At 38.6% G+C, this 21865-nt stretch overlaps 1 protein-coding gene across 1 annotated transcript in view; it reads right to left on the bottom strand.

Annotated features, from left to right (window-relative positions):
• The window catches only part of ATP6AP1 (ATPase H+ transporting accessory protein 1), a 50136-nt gene that overhangs the window by 20304 nt on the left and 7967 nt on the right, over positions 1–21865 (bottom strand). Inside the window, exons 4-6 of the mRNA XM_079303292.1 lie at positions 16170–16363; positions 15103–15146; positions 11517–11602 (exon numbers count right to left, since the gene is read on the bottom strand). Of these exons, the coding sequence (XP_079159418.1) occupies positions 11517–11602; positions 15103–15146; positions 16170–16363 (324 nt within the window). The remainder of the gene's footprint in view (positions 1–11516; positions 11603–15102; positions 15147–16169; positions 16364–21865) is intronic.

Consider the following 21865-nt stretch of genomic DNA (forward strand, 5'->3'; position numbering starts at 1 on the left):
TTTGATGTCAGGCATCACTTTATGTACAGCTTTCAAAGTAATGCTTCCATCAACAAATTAAAAACATGTATCTATGGCATTTTGTCAGGAAAGGGATTTGTTTCTTGCCTTTTTTTTCTAGCCTACCAGTGAGACTGAGAAATGCAGCAACTCAATAAGACTCCCGTGTGAGGCTGGAGGAGCTGGAGGCATGCATGGGTCAGAACAGTATTATGACACCAGGTGGGATCCCAGATGAAACAATGACTTGTCAGCCTCATGCAAGGCAAGTCTGGCTCTTCTCTTCCAGGATCCCCAGGTAACAGTCCAGGGGCACTGGCAAGTCCCAGAGCTCTCCCACCACTGCCTTGAGCTCTGCTGCACTTTTAATGCTGCTAGCACAGGTGGCTGTACAGGAGTCTGGCCATACAGGACTTTTTCTTAAAAGGACATTAATAGCACAGCTTTCTTTAATCAGTCGATCTTCTAATTAAACAGATTTCTAAAATGAAAGATATAATGTATTAGTTGACTGAAATTTGTTTCAATTTAAAGTTGTCAACTAACAGGAAAGCGTAATACAGCCCTCAGAAAGAAATAAGCTCTGTGCTTCAATCCCAAAACACTGCATTAACATTCTGTTAACCTTTTATTAACATCCTGGCTACTTCTTAGCTTTGATGCTTAGTCCTCTAATGTACAAACTTTAAAAAGAGACTTGCATGAAATTCCAGGTTCACAGATTTTTATGGAAAAGCCTTTAGGATTTAATAAAGGTAACTTTTAGAGAGAACATTTCAATATCCATCCCTAAAGGAAAGATATATTTGTCTGCTAAAATCACAAATATGTTTGAAAATTCCATTAAAAAATTATCATACTTTACCTAATCTTAGAGGCATGCATGCTGCACTTAGGAGATTAATGGCTGCATAGTTTGACAGTTGAACACAGTGATTTTAGAGGTCTTTTCTAACCTTAATCTATGGTTTTGTATACACAATGACTATGTATGAATAATGATGGCTCCTCTTTACTTTTTCATATGGCAGGAAATTATTAGTTGATGTCTTTGAACACTTTAATACTTCAGGGAATCACATTCAGGGTAAGAGTTAAAAATTAGAAGAAAACACAGCTGCTACATGCATAAATATAGCAGATCTAGAACAGCACAACAAAATGTCTTCCTGCCACAAAACATTGAAGCTCCAAAAGCAAAACTTTCTGTGGCACTACATAAAGAAAATAATTTTTTTCAGAATTTTTTATAAAGTGAAAAGAAAGAATACAAAATTTCACTTGAAACTAAAATTAAATAATCCAGGTTTCTTCTAACTAGTCCTAACTGTATTAGAGACTGCATGCACTAAAATTAAGGGCTTTGTTATTCTACCATCAGATCTCACATTTCCCAGGATATGTGATCTGCATTTTACTATAAAGGGAAAATTTTTATGTCCTGTGTTAATAAAGTCTGTCTTTGTTCCTCTAACAGCTCTTTCTCTAGCACATATAACAGAGGCTGCAGTACAGAAGGAATTATAGAGGATACAAGTGATGTTTTCAGTGCCCAGGGCATCCCTGCAGTTTCCTAAGGAAGACAAGTAGCACTGCAGGTAGATATTGAGGGTAAGGCTTGCTCTGACCACATGCAGAGGCCACCCAACCTTACAGCCACACAGCTCAGCTCCTGGCTTTTCACCCCAGCTATCTCATGGGGGGATTCACAAGCACAGTCATCCCCTGGGGAGAAGGAATCGTTTCCCACTTCTAACTCTGTGCTTCCCCAAAATGGGAACATCTATCTCCCTGTGATAAAGATCATGCCAATGGGCTTTGGTGTCAGGAGAAGGCACTGAAGACTCAAGTCTCTGTGCTCACCAGTAGCAATTTGCAGATACTTAATCACAAGGATCTTGAGAATCCAGCCAGTTTCAGTGTACTGAAAGTAGGGAAGACTGCTCCGAGACTGAGCTGCCACCGACCCGGTTTTCAGCTGACACAGTCACTTCTCCTTATGCATTTCCTGGCTGCCAGCAGAACAATGATTTACATGCAGCAGGCTTTTTTTTTTTTTTTTTTTTTTTTTTTATGGTGTGGCAATTATTTTCATTTTCACAGATGGCAGTTCTACAACAAACAGGCGAGCATGAGGAGGAAAGCCTGTGAGCTTCTCATAGTGGAGCTTTGCTTATTCTGTTGGCTGTCTCTTCAGGCTCCTGGCCTTTAGTTAAATAAGTTACATATTACTTTTCACACTCCTGTCCCAGAGAAATTCTATGTCAATATCCCAAGCTTCCACTGCCAAGACATGAGACCAGCTAAGCTCTGTGAGGGCAAAGGTCCACCTAGCTCACAGCCAGAGCTCCTGATAGTAACTGGCAGCTGAAACAAGGAAAGGGTAAATACAAACAATACTTGTCCTACGATGCCCTCTTTGATTTCTGTAATCTTTGGGTTAGAAACCTTAAGGGCTGAAGGTTGCATTCAAATCAGCACGTGCAAAAGGACCTTCTTTCCACCCATCTTTCTTATCTTTCTTCCATTAGTTTATGTAATCATTGAAGTTTGTCTGCTTTTGTCATCCAAAAATAACTCCGTTTTTTTCTTTAAAGGATTTTGCTGCCCCTGAATTCCTGTGTTATGGTCTGAGTAGTGATTGTCATGAATATTTTCCAGAGACAAAGAGCTCAGCCTGTCCATGTAACTGGCAGTTTTACTTATTAGTTCCCTCTTGAATTTCTTGAATTTTCCTAGCTGAAATATTTTAATCATATAGTTTTACTGTACTCTTTGGAGATGGGGTGGTCAGAACCACATGCACTATTCCACTGGCAGACTTGTACTCAGTAAGGGCTTAGTGAACTGAAGCTGCTTTGTCCTCCTCCTTTCCAAGTACTTGCTATTCATCCTACTGCTGACTGCTGGGATGTTCCAAGAGATCTACCCACGTTTGTACTGCAATTCCTCTTCTGAGAAATAGCAGCTACTCACTACAGTGTAATATGAATATTTAAGGTTTTCCCTACATGTTACTTTTCTTCAGACTGGATTGTATCTGTCTTTTTATCACTCAGTAATGCAGTGCTGTGAGTGGCTTCTCCAACTTGTCAGTGCATCAGCAAACTCTGGCACCTTTGGATTTCAGCCCCCATTCCATACTAATGACTCTGCTGAACAGCACAGGCATCTACATCAATCCCCACAGAGTTCCACTGGCAAATACTCCCCACTGTGAACATGAATCCTTTACTTTTATCCTTTGTTTCCTACCTTTAGAGATTTTACTTCTGCTACCAAATAATTCTACTTTTTTACCCCCTTTACTTTAGCAACACAGTCACTTTTACTTGCACATCCTATGCCTTTCAGAAAACACTGAAACCACATTGTATTTTCTTCATAGATCCACACATTTATGACTACAGTTTCAACCATTTTTGCCAGTATGAAAGGTAGGTTTCCTGGAAGTATTTCTCCAGACATATGGAGCCTCTTTTCAAGTCCCACATCACACTTGAAATATCCTGCTCCTCTGAGATGAAGGCTAAACTGTTTTTTAATTTTCATATATAGTATAAAAATTCTAATTCAAAAATTGTAAATTAGAAATCATGATGACAGTTTGGCAGTTTCTTGTTTTAGTTTAAACTTAGGTGAATAATATGACCTTGATGAATATGACACAATAAATTTTATTGATTTATTCTGAAATCTCTACTATTGCTAACGGAGTAAAAGCAAAATGTTTTGAGGATCAATGTCTATTGAAAAAGTGTTTGAAGTGAGAACTTATGTGCTGCCACAGCAATGATCAATGCACAGGCCTTTCAGCTTTGCATTGTCACTCATTTTTCTGCATTCCTCTTTTTCATTAGATTCAGTACTCTCTGAAAGAAATCCTGTCTAATGTGTTTTTACAAACAGTTTTTGGGTCTTGTGCACATTATTTCTCTGAGTATCTTTAGGTGTGCCATATGATACTGAACTAAATTTGCAAGAATTTATTTTCCTTTTAATTTTCTGTATCATATGAATTATACTTTTTGAAGCATGACCATTACTTTTTAAAGCCTCACCTCTTTCACTCTGTTAATTATGACACAGTTTGGGATGCCTCTATGTGGGGAGGAGAGTGAGGGGAAAATTCTTTTTTGACATATAGTTGGATCTTTTAATATGTTGTGTTGAAGCAGCTTGTATTCCAGATATAAGCAGTGTCAGTCAACATAATTAGGGAAGATTATTGGGTAATTTATCAAATCAGAGATAGATGGACTATTTTAACCCTTATGTTAAAGACATATCACTTGGATATTGCATTCAGCCTCAGCCTTCAAAGACTGTTCTTAGAATAGGTCCTAGATTCTCAGAATATTTATCTTTGTCTTCTGGAATCCAAATTCCTTTAAGACCCAACATCAGTCCTTTACAGCTCTAGTCTGTCATTCCAATACTTTTTATACCTAGGCATCTTCCTTCCAGAAAGCGTTTACTATGCCCACCAACATGTCATATAAATATGCATGTTTACAGTTACACTTTCCATTTAATTTATCCTATTTTACCCTTATACCTCAATTTTATTCAGCATTATTATGTTTATAACTTCTTCTTATATATGACTGAATGTTTTAGAATACTGATTGCAATTTTTATCCCTGCATTTTAGCACTTTCTGGTAAATTTTAGTGCTAAGACACAATTCATCCTTACCTGTATCCTTCTACACCTTACCTCCTACACGCCAATTTTCTTCTTTGTCCTTAGTTTCAATAGCAAAATAATTAAATCTTTCTGATTTGATCTATATGGGACCTCTGTACAGGTTTCATCTGTGCCTTAAAAACTTAGTATTCAAAAATAATAAAACTGTTCTGATCAGATAAAAATAATAGCTTAGTTCCAGGCTGTCCTTCATTTAGCAGTGAAGTGCATAAACATATGTATATATAAATATATTATAAAATGTAAGCTAAAGTTGAAAAATGTTTAAAGAAAGTGCATCTTAACTCGCTCTGGTGCAAAGTCTAGAGTTAAAGGTAAAACACTAGTTATTTCTCTGAATTCCCCACTGACACATGGAATGAACAATAAAGAATTGCTAAGAAGAATCTCTCACATTTTGATCACTTCATTTTTAAACTAATTTGGCTAAATGTTTGTTCATCTAGAGAGACTGGCTTCAACCTGCCTGTCTCAAGCAGTTCTTTTGTAGTCATTTAAAAAAACCCGTGTCAGAAACAAAAAAAAAATCTCAAAATGGAGTTTGCTAGGAAATAACCAAATGTACATTCTTCATCTACAAGTTAATGTTTTATTATAATGGCATTCATTAAGTGGGGAGAGGAAAGGACCAAAGGATAAAGAATTCCTTTTCTTTTCTTCTTTTAGGCTGGAAACACCCATGCTTTATTATACTGTGTCAAACTACAGTTGCTCCTTCAAATGTAAAAATAGAAGACTAAATGAATAAGGCAATTCCTGTATTCAAGAATGTGTGAGAATATTTAATCCACACTGCAGCTCCTGAAATGGCATTATAAGCACTTTTCTAATGTTTATTCATGGGAAAGCTCATGTTATGTAATGTTTGAGTATATTAAATGGTCAAAAGCATTCCATTAGCCAGAAGCTGTGAAGTCAGTGGAGTGGCTGTTGCAGTATTTAGTCTCCTTGGAGTGGTAAACTCAATAGTTAACAAAACAGAGGAGACCTGAACATAAGTGGATGATGCATTTTTAAAAATACATTAGATAGAAGGCAGAAACAAAGAAAACATAACCACAAACACTTATCAAAGCAGATGAAAACTTTTCATACTCCTTTCAGTTGGGGAGCACAGCAACAGCACCTGAAGATATCTCCAAGAGACACTTTTTAAGTGGTTTTTGTGTGTGACATATTCCAATGTTACTTCTGGCTGTAAAAAGTTCCTATAACTCATACTGCTTGGCTCTGAGTGGTATCAAAGACTCAACACACAGAAACACCAACTAGAGCAGACAGCTTGTAGAATGAAGCAGTCCAAAGATGATGGCAACAACCTCTCTGAAAAAGTGGAGGCAGTACAGAAAATTTAAGCAGCATTTCACAATTCATCTGTAAAAAGAGGAGTCAACAAAATGAGTATCAGCTGGAATGTAGCCATAAATCTCCTCTTAGCAATATGTGATCCTTCAGCACTCAATCTCACGGAGAAAAGATAACAACTATAAAACTGTCCTGCAGTTTCGGAAGAAAACTAGTAAAAATGTTACAAGGACACCTATGATGATCAGAAGGATGGGGAACTTGATGAGATTTATGATCTGAAGTGTATCTGTCTTTAAATCATTGCACCTTTTTAACCTCTTGAATTACAACAGCAAGGTAAAATTATGCATTACAGCCATAAGCCAAAAAGCTAATCACAGGAAAGCAAAGTAGAGGGTGACCATGATCAAACTCCTCAAGAACACAGAAATTCATCTATTCATGAGAACTGCTGAAGAAAGGGAAGAACAAGGACTGCAGAGAGGTTTGGTTATCATGAAGAAAAATAAGTTATCAAATGATTTTCAAAGCAAAGGAAAGTCTTGGCCAGACACTCCTCATATCTTGAGATAAGTTTCTGGCTTTTAAAGGAAAAATATGAGAAATGTTGACTGAGAGCTGTCTCACTCTCTTTACATGTCAAGATCTAACTTAAGCACAATGACTGCCTTTAAGAGCGAGTTTCATCTCATCCTGCAGCAGTCTCCTACAAAACAGTCAGAAGGACCTTATCCTGAAAAACCCTTGATTGTAAAGAGAACTCAGGTTGATGACTTCACATACAGACACATAGACTTCACTTGCTCAGAATTAGATGATACAAATTACTCTCTCAGCCAGAAAGATCCCAACTTACCAACCTACAAGTCAAAGCATTTCAAAACATGAGCCACAAGACTCAAGTTGCCTATTTGGAGGAAGACAGTTCCTTTACGAGATGGTGGTGAAACCACTTCAAAGTGAAAACTGGTTAGTGAAACCACTTCAAGAGGTCACCAAGTGGTGCCTCTTTCTTAATTCTGTCTTCCAGCTACAAATCATGGAATCACAGAATGCCTTGAATTAAAAAGCACATTAAAGATTACCTAGTTCCAAGCCCCTTGCCATGGGCAGGGACACCTCCTACTAGAGCAGGCTGACAAGTGTCTCATCCAGCCTGGCCTTGAACACTTGCAGGGATGGGGCACTGGCCTGTTTCAGGCCCTCACCACCCACACAGTAAAGCATTCTTCCCAATATTGAATCTAAAGTGACTCTCAGTTTAAAACCATTCCTCTTTTTCCTACAACTATATGCTCTTGTTAAAAAGCCTCTCTCCAGACTTTCTGCAAGTTGCCTTCAGGCACTGGAAGGACAGCAATTAGTTCACCTTGAAGCTTTCTCTTCCCCAGGCTGAACAACCCCAATTCCCTCAGCCTTTCCTCACAGAAGAGGTGCTCCAGCCCTCCAATCATGCTGAAACTGGAACAGAACAAGAACCAGTCTGAACAAATCCCCATCATGCACTGGGTAATAAATTATAATAGCCTAAAGGCATCTGCACTGACTAAACTAAATAGCTCCTGCTGATCAAATCAGAAAAGAGGCTCAATCTTAGGTGAATTTTGCTCATTAATTCACTTTCCATGAAGCCAATACCAGTCTGGAACCTTTTCTAATATATGCATTTCTAACATCTATTTTTCTCTGCTTGAGGCAATGGAGGAACAAACAAATATAACATAGCAATGTTATTTAAGCCATAAACAGCCCAAGAGAAAGGAGGTAAAGCTTTCAGAAGAGAAGCTTCTCAAAACCATAATTTTTTGAGAGTATTACTGTGTAAAATTAATTTACCTAACTAGAAGATTACCTTTTTTTTTTAAACAAAGTATAACACCTAAAGCTAATTTCCTTCATCACAGAGAATAAGGCCACTAGTTGAATGCAAAATCTTCCACAGTGAATGACAGCTATATAGTTTAAATAGTGCATTTGACAATCATTCTCAACATGATTAAAGCCTTTTACTTCTTATATATAATTCTCTTGGTTATCACTGGGGAGTCATCTTGTAACTTATAGATCATGCAATATAGTCTTTATAGTTTAAGCAAAGAGAGTTAGTATTTTCAGATATGGTTATAAAGCAGTTCATACCTTCCAGTTCAAGCACAGCCAAAGATATGCAATACATACCAAGGAGAGGTTATATGCAAATACACAGAGTGATGAACCCTCATTTTTGCTTTTCTAGCAAACCCTCATGCTTTGGCTTTTCTAGCTCTGTACAGAAGCTGATAACCTTGAATGCACTAAAATAACTTAAAAGTTATTGTGAGGGGCCAAAAATGCTTCAATGCTTGAAGTTTATACAATTGAGAAAAGTTTAAATTGTTTCTATTTTAAAAATGTAGAATATCTTAAAATGCATTGCTTAATTATTTAAAAGTGCTTCAGCTGCTCAAACTAAGTTACTTTAATTTGGAAAGCCTGTTGAAATATGCATAGATTTAAAATATTTTTATATTGATAAGAAACTTCCTTCTCTTAATTCCAATTTCTTATTAATTAAAAACATTTTTCATTCCAATTGTTCTAAATGCAATTTTCAACTAAGAATGTCCATGTGCCTTTGATTTCAAACAGTAAAAAGCCAAAATAATAAAAAAAATTTAATTTTTATTTTTGATCTTTGTTTAAAAAAGAAAAAAAAAATTCAGATCACAAGTTCTGGATATTCTCTCTTTTACCACAAAAACACACAGTACACAGAATCTCAATGTGTGCTTGTCTTCTCATGCTACTGGGGATTTTTTCCTAAATTTTGTCTCCAAAATCCAGGTTCTGGAAGTTAATTTCACAGGATGAATTTTCGAAGAAAGCTCTCATTCTTCTTCAGTAGAATTAGCTTTTGCCCCAGAGCCTGAAGAGACTATTGTGGTCACCTTGTTGGATTAGTGAGAAGTTCAAGATCTTACCTCCATGCAAAAACCTGCATTACTTTTGAATGAACACAGAACACCTTTGAGGGGCTCATCCACTACTGGCTTAAATGGACTTCATAAATGTTCTTTAAGTGGCCTCTTACTCATCTTTTGGATAAAATAAAGAGACTTGTCTCCACACTCACTAAACACAGAGTTTCTATGTTTTATTCTAGAAAAATAGCACTGCATTTTTCATTGTGCTGACTCCTGAAAGCCTTCCATCCTCCAAAGATCTCTTGGCATTTCTCACACTAGATCTAGACAATCACACAAATGTCTTTCATGTTGCCTAAACCAAGGAAAGGCAGGTGAGATATTCTATAACCAACTGGCTGATGTGTCATGATCGCTAGCCCTTGCTCTTGTGGGGAGACTTGAACTTGCCAGATGTCTGCTGGAAACTCAGCACAGTGAAGAGGCACACCTGGATGCTCCTGGATGTGAGGAAGATGAACTCCTGACACATCTGGTGAGGGAGCCTACCAGGGACAGTGCCCTGCTAGACCTGCTGTTTATGAATATGGGAGATGTGGTGGTTGGAGGCTGCCTTGGGTGACTCCAGAATGATTTATAATTATTGGTGAAGTGAGGAAAGGGGTCAACAAAATCTCCACCTTGGATAGTCCTCAATAAAAAGGAGGCCAGGAGAGCTAGACATAGTTTAAGAAAGAAAACTTAAAACAACAGAAGCAAGCCATCCCCATTGTGGCAGAAGATGAGCCCATGTGGGAAGAAGATTGGCCTGGCTGAACAGGCAGCTCTCACTGGAAATCAGAAAAAAAAAAAAATGAGTTGATGACCTTACCAAGAAGGGGCAAGTAATTCAGGGAGAGTACAAGGGTGTGCTGTTAGGTCATGTAGGGAGAAAATTAGAAAGTTGAAAACTCAGCTAGAACTCAATCTGGTAAGCACTGTGAGAGATAATAAAAGGTGTTTTTATAAATAAATTAGCAATAAAAGGAGAGCTACAGAAATTCTCTATCCTTGGACATGGGGAAGGAGGAAACACCATAACAAAGGACCAGGAATAGGCTGAGTTACTTGTACTTTCTTTGCCCCAGACTCAGGACAACGTGCCCCCTGAGCTGGCAGACAGGGTTTGGGAGCAGAATAGAACCTACAATCCAAGAGGATGCAGCTAGTGACCCACTGTGCCACCTGGAGCCTGTGTGAGTACAAAGGACCTCAGGGCTGGTGACAGCAGCTGAGCATGATCCAGGGTGTGCCCAGGTGGCCAAGAATGCCAAAGCCATCCTGGCCTGGATCAGCAATAGTGTGTCCAGCAGGACCAGGGCTGGATTGCTCCCCTGTACCCAGCACTGCTGAGGTCACACCTGGAGTTTAATTCTGTGTCTAATTCTGGCCCCTCGCTACAAGAGAAGGGCAGTGGAGCTGGTGAAGGGTCTAAAGAGTGTGTCCCATGAGGAGTGGCTGAGGGAACTGGGGTGTTCAGCCAGGACCTCATCCTTTCCCAGCTGCCTGAGAGGAGGCTGCAGCCAGCTGGGGGCTGGCCTCTTCTTCCAGGCCACCTGCAACAGGACAAGAGCAAATGGCCTCAAAATGCACCAGAGGAGGGTCAGGCAGGACATCAGGATGAATTTCTTCCCTGAAGGAGTAGTCAAGCACTGAAACAGACTGTCCAGGAAGGCGGCAAAGTCACCATCTCTGGAAGTGCTCAAGATGAGGCACCTAGTGCTATAGTTTAGTTGACATGATGGTGATCAGTCAAAGGTTGGATTCAATGATCTTGGAGGTCTTTTCCAATCTTTATGATTCTATGATTCCGCTATCATATTAGGAACTCTGATTGTGTTACCTCTGAAACAGATACACGTGTTTCTTTCAAAGTTGCATTTTTTAGGATTCAGCCCATCCTTCAAATGTTTCTCTTTTTAATGGGAACTCTTTTTTTTTTTTCCTCAAGGCAAGACTGTCTTTCATTTATTCATATTAAAATTTAAAAATTACTATTTACTTATTGCAACCTGTATGTCATACAAAAATCTGCATAAATAACTATCCTGCATTGTTATTTTTAATGTGATATGATGTGACTTATAATTTATATTCTGACAATTAGGAAAACTACCTTGCACTTGTAAATCCCCAGTATTGATTAAAAGAGATTAAGCCAATTCATTTTAAAATGGACACTTTAGTAGCCTTCAGTTAATTAACAACACTGTCTATACTAACCAGCCACACTAGGAAGCTTGATAATGCTCCACATAGAACTCACTACAAAACCATGAGAGTTAAACTGAAAAGAAAATTAATTTAAAGTTCTTAAAAACTAATAAATTCCACAGACAAAGGCAGATTTATAATCCCCTAGAACAGTAAAACTTCAGTACTTATGTGATATAGCTATCATATATGAAAATTCATGCAATAATTTCTGGGCAAAACCTCCCATAATATAGATTGCTTGTCTGTACAATCTTGAAAATCATCTACAGAGTTCTTCTGTAAGCATTAAGTTATTGGATGATAAAAATCTGACAGTTCTAGGCACCGAAGATTACTCACCCTTGAAGGTCTCATTGCAGTATAAATTACTGAAAAGTTAATCCCTTGTTCCTGCAGATCCATGGTCACTCTTCCAATTATTTTGTCTGTAAACAGAAACATGTACAATTCAACAAACTCTGTAAGCTGAGAAAGCTAAAATCCAACAGTAGCTAATGAAGTAATGAGCTAGATGTTTAAGCTTAGTCAGTTTGCTTAAGCAGCTTAAGTGCTTATTCTATCTAGGTACAAATGGGATAAGACACACTCAGTGTCTAGAAAAATGCATAATTTCAGTGAGAGAATATAAAAAATTCCAACAGTTCAGAAAAAGCAGCGATTTGGAAACTGAAAAGTAAAACCATGCAAAATACAGCCAAAAGTCTGAACTTTGGGCAATTAAGAGCAGGAACAGAAGAAATCACTTAAAAATGAGAGCAGGATGACTATTAGTCAAGTGACCAGTTAATTATTAGATAACATTTAAGCACTATTGTTCTGTGAATTGCAAAATACACGTAACTACTACTGAGGAACAACACTCAAAAATGGTGTTCAGTGTGGGGCATGATATGCAGAATACTGGTAGCTGTATTTCTTTTGCCTTCTGTGGATTTAAGACCTGGTTCTGTGTCCCCAACAGGACACAGAAAATTTTCCTGCTCATTACATTGGAGGCCAAAGAAGAAACATGGTGGAATATTTCTGAAAAAGAAGTCAAGGAGAAAAGGGCCCTTCAGAGAGGACCAAATATGCTTCTACAAAAGACCCTCCTCTAGTTCTGAAACCACAGGCAGTTGCAAGAAATACAACTGATAAATGTTTTCAATATTTATGCAGAAACATGAACATCTGCTTATAGGGAGCACAATAGTTGTGAATCATGAGCCAGTGTTAGTGTTGTTATTGGGACTGCCTGAGAAGCAAGCAAGCAGACTCACATTTACTGTTTCAGTGCCTTCCCACTTCTCATTCATGTACCAGCCTGGTGGATGGATATTTCACATAAACTTCTCAGATTTTGAGGTTATACTTTATAGAAATTGTGTTTTATTTGTATTTGCTGAAATTAGGTGTTTATATTATTATCTTCTTTAACCACTTTAATTCACTGTAATTACGGTGTCCTGGCTGAGTAAAATATTTAGCTTTTGTAAGAATTCAAGCTTTTTTTTTTTTTTTTCTGTAGGGTTTCAACTGCACTGATTTCCTCATATGAATCAAGAATCATAGCTGTGTAAATTTTCATTCTAAAAATTATTGCTAAGATAATCTACTATAGGAAATGTACTTACTCAGAAAAACAACTGCCTAAAAAATATTGCCATAATTTATAGGTTGTGTAGATCTAAGGCATTATATAATGTAGATTTTGTATTCTGGATTCATAGATTTTGGAAATTTTCTTCAGCCTTAGCAAAAACTTGCAGAACAAAAAAAAAATAATATGTATAAAAATGCAGAGACTAACTTTGGGTTTTCTTTCATTAAAACAACCAAAAGCTTTCTGAAACATGTTGTTTGCATTTCCCTGCAGAAAGGAGCTCCATGTAACTATAGTTACCAGTAACATCTATAACTCCTGCTTTCAGGAAGATTCTAGAGCCAACTCCTTCATCCAGAAAAGTTTCTGTGAACATCCTGATGACAACAGAGTTGATATAGATCTCTTGTTTGCCTGAGATCAGAACTCCACCATTCTTATGAAGTATATTCAAATTCTCCAAAGAAAACACCTCAGACTGTGCACCATATTTTAGAGCATCTAAATTAGGTGCCTTCATGGGAGCAATAGTGCAGATTCTGTATTTGGCCAAGCAAAGTGGCACATCTTCCCTCATCCACACACCTTCTTCCCAATTCTAGCTGATGCCAACCAAAAAGCTGGCAAAGCCTTATCTTCCTCCCACCTCTTAACTTTGCTTTCCCAAAACAAAGTGGCCTGAGACAGCAGCTGCAGGAGTCTGGGGTGTGCCCTGGCAGCCAGGAGGGCCAACCCTGTCCTGGGTGCCATCAGGCACAGCATCACAAGGGAGGAGATTGTCCTGCTCTGCTCTGGGCTGGGGCAGCCTCAACTTGAGTGCTGGGGGCAGTTCTGGGTGCCACAACACCAGGAGGATATAAAGCTATTGGAGAGTGTCCAAAGGAGGGCAACGAGGATGGTGAAGGGGGAAAGGAGCCTTAGGAGGAGCAGCTGAGGCTGCTTGGTCTGCTCAGTCTGGAGAAAAAGAGGCTGAGGGGAGACCTCACTGCAGTCTGCAACTTCCTCATGAGGGGAAGAGAAGGGGCAGACACTGCTGATCTCACCACTCGTGACCAGTGACAGGACTCAAGGAAATGGCATGAAACTGAGTCAGTGGAGGTTTAGGCTGGATGTCAACAAAAGGTTTTCTACACAGAGCACTGCAACAGGCTCCCCAGACAAGTGGCAGAGCACCAAACCTGGCAGAGCTCAAGAAGCGTTTGGAGAAACTGTCAGGCACATGATGTGGTTCTTGGGCTGTCCTGTGCAGGGCCAGGATGGACTCAGTCATCCCAGTGGGCCCCTTCCAACTCAACATATTCTAAGACACTATGATTCTAGGGCTTGGGAAGTTTATTCTTGAATCTGTGCAAATGATGAAAGAAATGTCCCATAGAGAAAAATCACTATTTAGCTGAGACCAACATTCAGCCAAGGCTCAGCTATCCAGCATGCTCTGTGGACATGAAAAGAGAACAAAATAACCCCTCTGCAATTCAGAGATGAAAACCCAATTGCTTGTTTTAGCATAAAACCCACTCATTTTGTGCAAGAACAAATAGAAAAGGATACACAACTGATTTCAGTATTAAGGTATTTTCCCCAATTTTCAAATCTGTTTCTGATTTCACAACCCCAGTTCTGAGAAGAAATAGTCACAGCCAATAAGAATGCTGTTTAATTATCAGCCCACTACACCGTAAACCCCCAAACTACCATTTCATTGATTTGCACACTTTGTAATTTGATTTCTAATTTAGAGTATTAAGTAAAAGCTCTGCAATGAGATGCCTCTCAGCCCTTTTCATGTGTGGCACCACTTCCTCAACCAGATGCCAGGCAAGAAAAAATTTCTATAGTATTATATTAACAAATAGTGTTTAACACATTGCAAAACCAATAAAAGACTGATATCAAAGGCAAAGAAGGCCATCAGTATTGTTTTATAAAGATTAGAAAAACACTTCCTATTCGTGCTGACACCCATTGCTGAGACCAAGGCCTTGGAATAGATGAACCTGGCACCTCCAGCTGCCAGTGTGCAAGGTGAGATCAAAGCAGGCAGCTCAAGTTGTACAGACATGCAGGGTTTGGGCTCAGAGAATGAGCAAAAGCCCATGCCTGAAGCAGATGGAAATTTATCAAGCTTACATTTCATGTCACAGAGCTGTATCCAGGTGGATTTTTAATCAGATATTTACTGTCTGACTAAAACTAAGATAACCACAACTTATAAATACTGTAGAAGGGGAGTGGGATAAAAGCCTTTAAATAGTAGTAGCTCAGCAAAGCCTGGGAACTAGAGAATACAACCTGTTCAAGTGAAAACACAAATATGAGTTATGTCTAGATAATATTACTCACCATTTTCAGCAATTGCTTCCAGAGTGGAAATCTCTTTTAAATCACTAGAGAAAAAGAGGGAGAGAAATAATTAAAAATCTTTGCTAGGCAAGAATTATGTGAATCAGAAATGTATGAAGATACTGACTGATAAAAGGATTGCTGTCAGTCCCTCTGTAATTCTTTCATCTCCTCCTAATGACTCTTTTCTTCTGCAATGCCATTAAAAATGTAAGGACCCCATCTTCTGATTCTTAAACCCTTCAAATTTCCTTGGCAGCAGAAAGGCCATCTAACTGACAGTATTTTGATCAGTCTCTGGGTAGCTTTTTTTTCATTTGGTGTTGGCCCCTTGTTTAACATTTGTACAGGAGCTCTTTAAAATAGTTATCATGCCTCTTTTTCTGTAGTGAGCTAAATTGCATTTGTTTAGGACACATTGATATCTGTACTTTACACCATCAGGTACAAATGCCAAGTAACAAGGTGGGAAGAAGAGTAAGCAGAAGCAGCTCAGCAACCATCCCTTATATTTTCTAAGTATACATTCACCTGAAGGAACAGTCTCTTCCTATCTCTGTTAGATCACAGCCCTCCTAGAGCTGAAAACATAAAGAATTATAGCCCTTCTCTTCCCTCCATAGTGATGGAAAATCAGGCTCTTTATTAGCTTCAGGTTTGTCTGTATGTTTATTTGCTTGCTTATTTATCCTGCCAGTATTTTTGACCCCTGGAATGCCTTCTAGCAATTAATTCTGCAGGTTAATCATGTGTCGAGTAAAATAATTGAGCCTTTCTGCTAAAAAGCATGTTGCCATTTAGTTTTATTAGCTGCCCCTTTGTTCTCATATAATGAGGCAGACAAAATAGGAATGCCTGACTGCCTCTCTCAACATAATTCATCTATTACACCTGGTAAGCTCAGCAGGGGACTTTGAAAAACACTGAATTCATCCTTGTAAGAGAAACAATTTTGATAGCCCTACAAGCTTCCACTGTGTTTTTCTGCATTTCCTGAATACAACTGACATTTTCAAAAGCTCTGAAAATCATGCAAACATGTGGGTCTGTTTGTGATAAACTCCTACCTGGCAAGTGGCTGTAGCTGAACCACCAGTAAGTTTGGGTTAGATGGATTCACTTCCAGCTGAGAGACATTGAGGTTAGTTACATTTGTTAACTTCCAATCTCCTGATTCTTGAAGAGCACTGAGGAGATACCTGGTAGCCTTGCTGTCAACAGCTGGCAAAACTAAAGATGAAGGAGAGGTCTGAAGAATTTCCTGCAATAAATTTATGAGAAGTTTATTTACTTGCTTAATAATTAAATATAACCTTTTTTTAATGTATCCTTAGTTTAATATTCAGGGTGAGGAACTTCCACAGTAAACAGCATGTGAATTCTCACCAGCCTGATTGATAATGTTCAGGCTACTCCTGAACTTGCAGCAAGCTTAAAGAATTCAGTAACACCAAATTTTTACTGTCTTTTCTACATGTATGGTGGAAGAGGAGAGACAGATGATGTAGAAGTTCTCAAGATAAGAGTGTAGTGGTTATGAGCACTGCCAGAAGCAGAGCTCAGATGACTCTCTGACTAAATGCCCTTGGAGGTGAGAAAGATCAATGCCAGACACCCCCAGTTCCAGCAGCTCCTTTCAGTTAAGTCATACTCTGCATAATAAACACCCTGCATTTGTATACATCCTGGTGGTACAGCACATAGTACAGAAAAATGTCTAACTTGCAACTATTAATTAAAGAAAGCTGCAGATTTCACATCTACAGAGCCTCCAGACACATAAACAAAATTCATGTCATAAGCTTTCCACCTTTCTACTCGAAGTACAAATTATAAAGCTCAAACTGAATGGGTTCAGATAAAGCATCAGAATATCTTTCACTTTATTTACAATTCTGACAGCTGACTTCCTGATAAAGGTACTTGAGTGAAATGAATTGGAAAACATTCTCATTCTATAAGTGTGGAACCTGCATAGTCAAAAAACATCTTTCCAAACATTTTTCTTGATAATAAAATTAAACTGAAATATTTGGGGAAACAAAATGCAAGATGAAGATTTGAAAATGTTCAAAATTAACGTAGCCCATATTTAATGCTGTGGTGGATTGACACTGTCTTGATGCCAGATACCAACCAAAGCTGCCCCATCATTGTCCTCTTCAGCTATACAAAGGAGAGAAAATAAAAAGCTCATGGGCCAGGGAGAGTTCACTAACCAATTATACAAGAAAACAGACTTGATTTGGGAAAAATAATTAAACTTATTAATAATCAAATCAGAGTATGATAACAGAAATAAAGCCATATCTTAAAAACACCTTCTACCCACCCCTCTCTTCTTCCAGGCACCACATTACCCATGATTCTATACCTCCTGCCCTGCAGTGGTGCAGAGGGATAGGGAACGGGGTCTGAGGTCAGTTCATCACACACTGTCTCTACTGCCTTTTCCTTCTCAGGGGGAGCACTCCTCATACTCTTCCCCTGCTCCCACATGGGGTCCCTTCCATGGGAATCACTTCTCCCAGGAAGTCCTGCTCACAGGCTGCAGTTCTTCATGAACTGCCCCAGCACGGGTCCTTCCCATGGGGTGCAGTCCTTGAGGAACAGACTGCTCCAGCATGGGCTCCTCTCTCCACAGATCCTGCCAGGAGCCTGCCCACAGGGTCACAGCTTCCCTCAGGCACCCACCCCTGCTGGCCCTGGGGGCTCCATGGGCTGCAGGTGGATCTCTGCTCCCCCATGGAGCTCCTTGGGCTACAGAGGCACAGCTGTCTCACCACAGGCTGCAGCTGGATCTCTCTCCAGTGCCTGGAGCACCTCCTCCACCCCTTCTGTGCTGACCTTCTCATACATTCTCACTCCTCTCTTCTCAAAACACAATTGCTTCTGTGCAGTAACTTTTTCCACCTCTTTAAATATGTCACCACCGTCTCTGATGGGCTGGTGGGTCCCCCTTGGAGCACTGACACTTTTGGACATGGGGGAAGCTTCTGGCAGCTTCTCAAAAAAGCCACCCCTGGACTCTGCCCACAAGCAAAGTCTTGCCACAGAGAGCCAATGCAAATATGAATACTAGAAGGTCATTTTCATTGAGTCCCAGTTTACAACTTGCTAACTTTGCTTTTGCATTTTCTACATTTAAGTCTAGATTAAGTCTGTCACTAGATCCAACCTTCAGATCTTCAGTCTGTTACAGACCCTCTCTCCCTCTGATGCAAGTGTTGTGGGGTTCCTAACACTTCTCTCCTACTATTCATTTTTACCTTTTTTTACCTTTATGAAGTCTGTTCTTTGACTGCTTACCCCTTTTCTGACCTGCTCTGGTTCTTTATAATTGCTCACAACTTCCTTCCTAGGCAAAGGCTATAGGTGTAGATGCTCATACAGGAGGATTATGCAGCATTGCCTCATTTACCAAACTCATAGAAAAGTAACTGCAGAAACATAAATAGATTAGAAAGCACTGATCTTGTGTACAGGTCTTTGAGTAGTGCTTTTAGCACATCCTGAAAGGAGAAGATGAAGTATTTAATTTTTACTTGTTTACAGATTTGCATTTAGACCTCAAATTCTGAGCAATTAATTGATTTTGTCTTATTTTATATATTTTAATGCCTTGTCCAATAGCAGCAACCAGAATGGCAACAGCCATTTCATCCAATGATATATATTAAGCAGATTACTCATTTAATGTAGATTAAGATATAAAATGTATAATTACTGAGTAATATGTTAATTATGCCTCTGCTCCTAATCAATGCTGCACTGCCATCTGTCTCAGCTTCCAGCCTCTGGTATTCAGCTGCTTTTCATCTGAAGGGCAGACACAGCTGGATATCAACTCAACAGCCTCAGCTATGCAATCTGATCCCATGCTTCTCTGTCCTTCTTGCCATTTGGCAATTATGCACTTTTCTTTACAATACCTATATGTTGCTTTACACATTTTAGGATTTCAGCTACCATGCCTGTTCAAAACATGAAAACTACAAAAGAGGGTGGAGAATGAAGAGGATATTGAGGAATGTCTGATTTTGCATTCTGCTAAAGAAAACAACATAGTAACTAGGAACAGGAGAATGATGAGGAGAGAAGGGAAGGGGAAAAAGAAGGAGAAGGGGAAGGTTTAATTTTAACTTTCCAATTATTATCTATCCCACAAACTTTCACACTGTAGCCAGGCCCTTCAAATGTAAGCATAAAGCTGTAAGTCATAATTTAATGAAAATTGATTGGATGTACTTTACCTGATAAAGTGTGTTCCAACTACAGGAAGTATTTTTGAAAAAATCTCTGTGCTGTACTGTATAGGGGGAAACATGAAACCATTTTTTTTTTTTCTAAAGGTAACAGACAGATGCAAGGGACTGTTGAGAAGAAAAACCTGAAGTCCAAGAATGGGAGGAAGTATTCCAAAGACTAAAATATAGACTTTAGCAATAACAAAGGACTGTACTGGGGAAAAGAGTGATGTGGCTTTCACAAAAAAGTTTTCCCTAACAATTCTGCTGAAGATATCTGAAGGAGTCAATAGGCATGTGTTCTAGGAAGCTCCAGATGTACAGTCTGCTTGGTCACACACAAGGCATTCGGCAGAGTCTTGCAGCAAGGACAACTAAAGAAATGAAGCTGCTTTGGAGAGAGAGAGAGGCAGTTTTTCCATGAAGGTAGCAAAAGAATAGGTAAAGATCTAGCAAGCAAGGGGTATAAAAAAGTATCTGTTACTGCACTAGGGCCTGTTCTGTTCCATACCTTCCTAAACTATCTGATAAAAAGATAAAATATTGAGCTAACAAAACTTGCTCCTTATGATGTATTTTTCAGGCTAGTAAAGACAGTGGCTGACTGATGAACTACAGAAGCAGCTTCTGGTACAACCTCTTGGGCAACTGAGTAACTGGTAAGATTCAATGTCAATTGATTTTAGCACAGCACAGGTGACAGAAAAATAAACCTAATTTCACATACACAATGATAGGTAATAGACTCAGAACTGAGTGTTACCCTTCAGTAATGAAACCTCGAGAGTTACAACTGCTCTCTGAAAATAGTAATTCAGAGGCTGATAGTGATCAAGATTGAAAAAAATCAAATATTAATCATATTTAGAAAAGGCTAGAGAACAAAACATCATCATGTCACCGAATAAGTCTATGATGAACTTTTATCTTGATTATTATGCAGTTCTGTGCATGTTCCCTTGCAAAAAAATAATATAATAAAACTAAAAGAAAGGAAATAAAGACAATGAAAGCTTGATTAGAATCTCTGTATCACACATGACTAAATAGTACTGCTCAGTCTATGACCACTGAGTGAGGACAGGTTGCAATTATCACACTACAAGTGTCAATGACTTAGAGTCATAATTATGAAGCTGCACAGCTGGCCACTAATTGGAATGTGTTAATATACACTGCAGTTCTAAGGAGCTGAGCATCGTCTGGGGAAAGCCAAAGCTAATACTAAAGAAAAATAGTGTGTAGGGTGGGTGACTGCTAGAGAAAGAAGTTCCCCAAATGCTAATATTTGTATTTTATTATTTAATTTAGAAGTTGTTGGAAAGTTCAAGATAAATGATCTACCTTTAAGATTCCCTTTATATTAACTGGAAATAAGATTCTTTTATTGCATGCAAACCCATTGATACCAAAAGATCAGAACATCTGCTAATGCAGCTGAACAAATAGAATATCTGCAAATGTTTCTGGGGTTTAAAAACCTTTAACTCTTTTTCAAATAACAATTTCTTCTAGTAGTACACATGCTGTTACATACACTTATACATTCTAAACAAAATCTCCAGCTTAGGTTCATGAATAAGTTTGCATTTTTAGAGTTCATAGAGGAGGATGCTTGAGAGCAATGGAACATTTATTATAGTTTAACTGATCACTTGTATAATATAGACTGTGTAGGTAAAAAACTTGTGATTATACACCATCAAGGATTCTAATTTCCCCAATGAGAAAATTCAGACCTGACTTTCACTTTGTCCAGTGTTGTGTGAATATTATTGCAATCTTTCATAGCATATATAAGAACTGATTTCATACCCAAAGTATCTCGAGTGGAGTTCAAGTAATACAACAGCAATTGAGCAAATTTTTGTAGACTCTGTTATGCCCAATGTGGATGACTATAAAGTTCCTTTTCTGGCCTAAGAACTAAACCCTATGTAATAGATATTGACAAAACTCTCTCCATGGGCACCTAGGTGAAAAAGAAGTATGCAGTTCACACATTTCATTTTCTTTCACTCATTACAGCACCTCATCTCCATCTAACTACACTAGAAAAGCATTAAGATTGCCAAATCCAACAGAACAAATGTAGGAACTGCTGGAGTTAAGGTGAGCAATTTGTGAAAATAAACAAAAATAAATAAACTTTTTAAAGAAGCCATAACACAGAAAAAATTCTCAGCTCCAAGACAAAGAGGGAACAGAAGCAAGGTTCAGGAAAAAAAAAAGTTGCTGACATTTATTCAGATTGTTAAAAACCTGAGCATAAGTCTTTGACATGTCAGATACAGAAAAAGATTTACTTAAACACGACCTTTTGTTTAGCTGAGGACCTCCTCACCAGCCCTCAACAGGAGCCAAATCCCCTTGTACACCATCTGATTTCCAACCTATCAGTCTCTGGCCTTATCTCTAGACTTCAAAGCCTTTAATCTCCATCTACAGTGCTGATGGAGTCCTGATTACAAGGCAAAAGAAGAATGTTATAAATACTTTGATAAGCCCTTTAAACA

Source organism: Erithacus rubecula (genome assembly GCF_903797595.1).
Source record: "Erithacus rubecula genome assembly, chromosome: 4".
NCBI lineage: Eukaryota > Metazoa > Chordata > Aves > Passeriformes > Muscicapidae > Erithacus > Erithacus rubecula.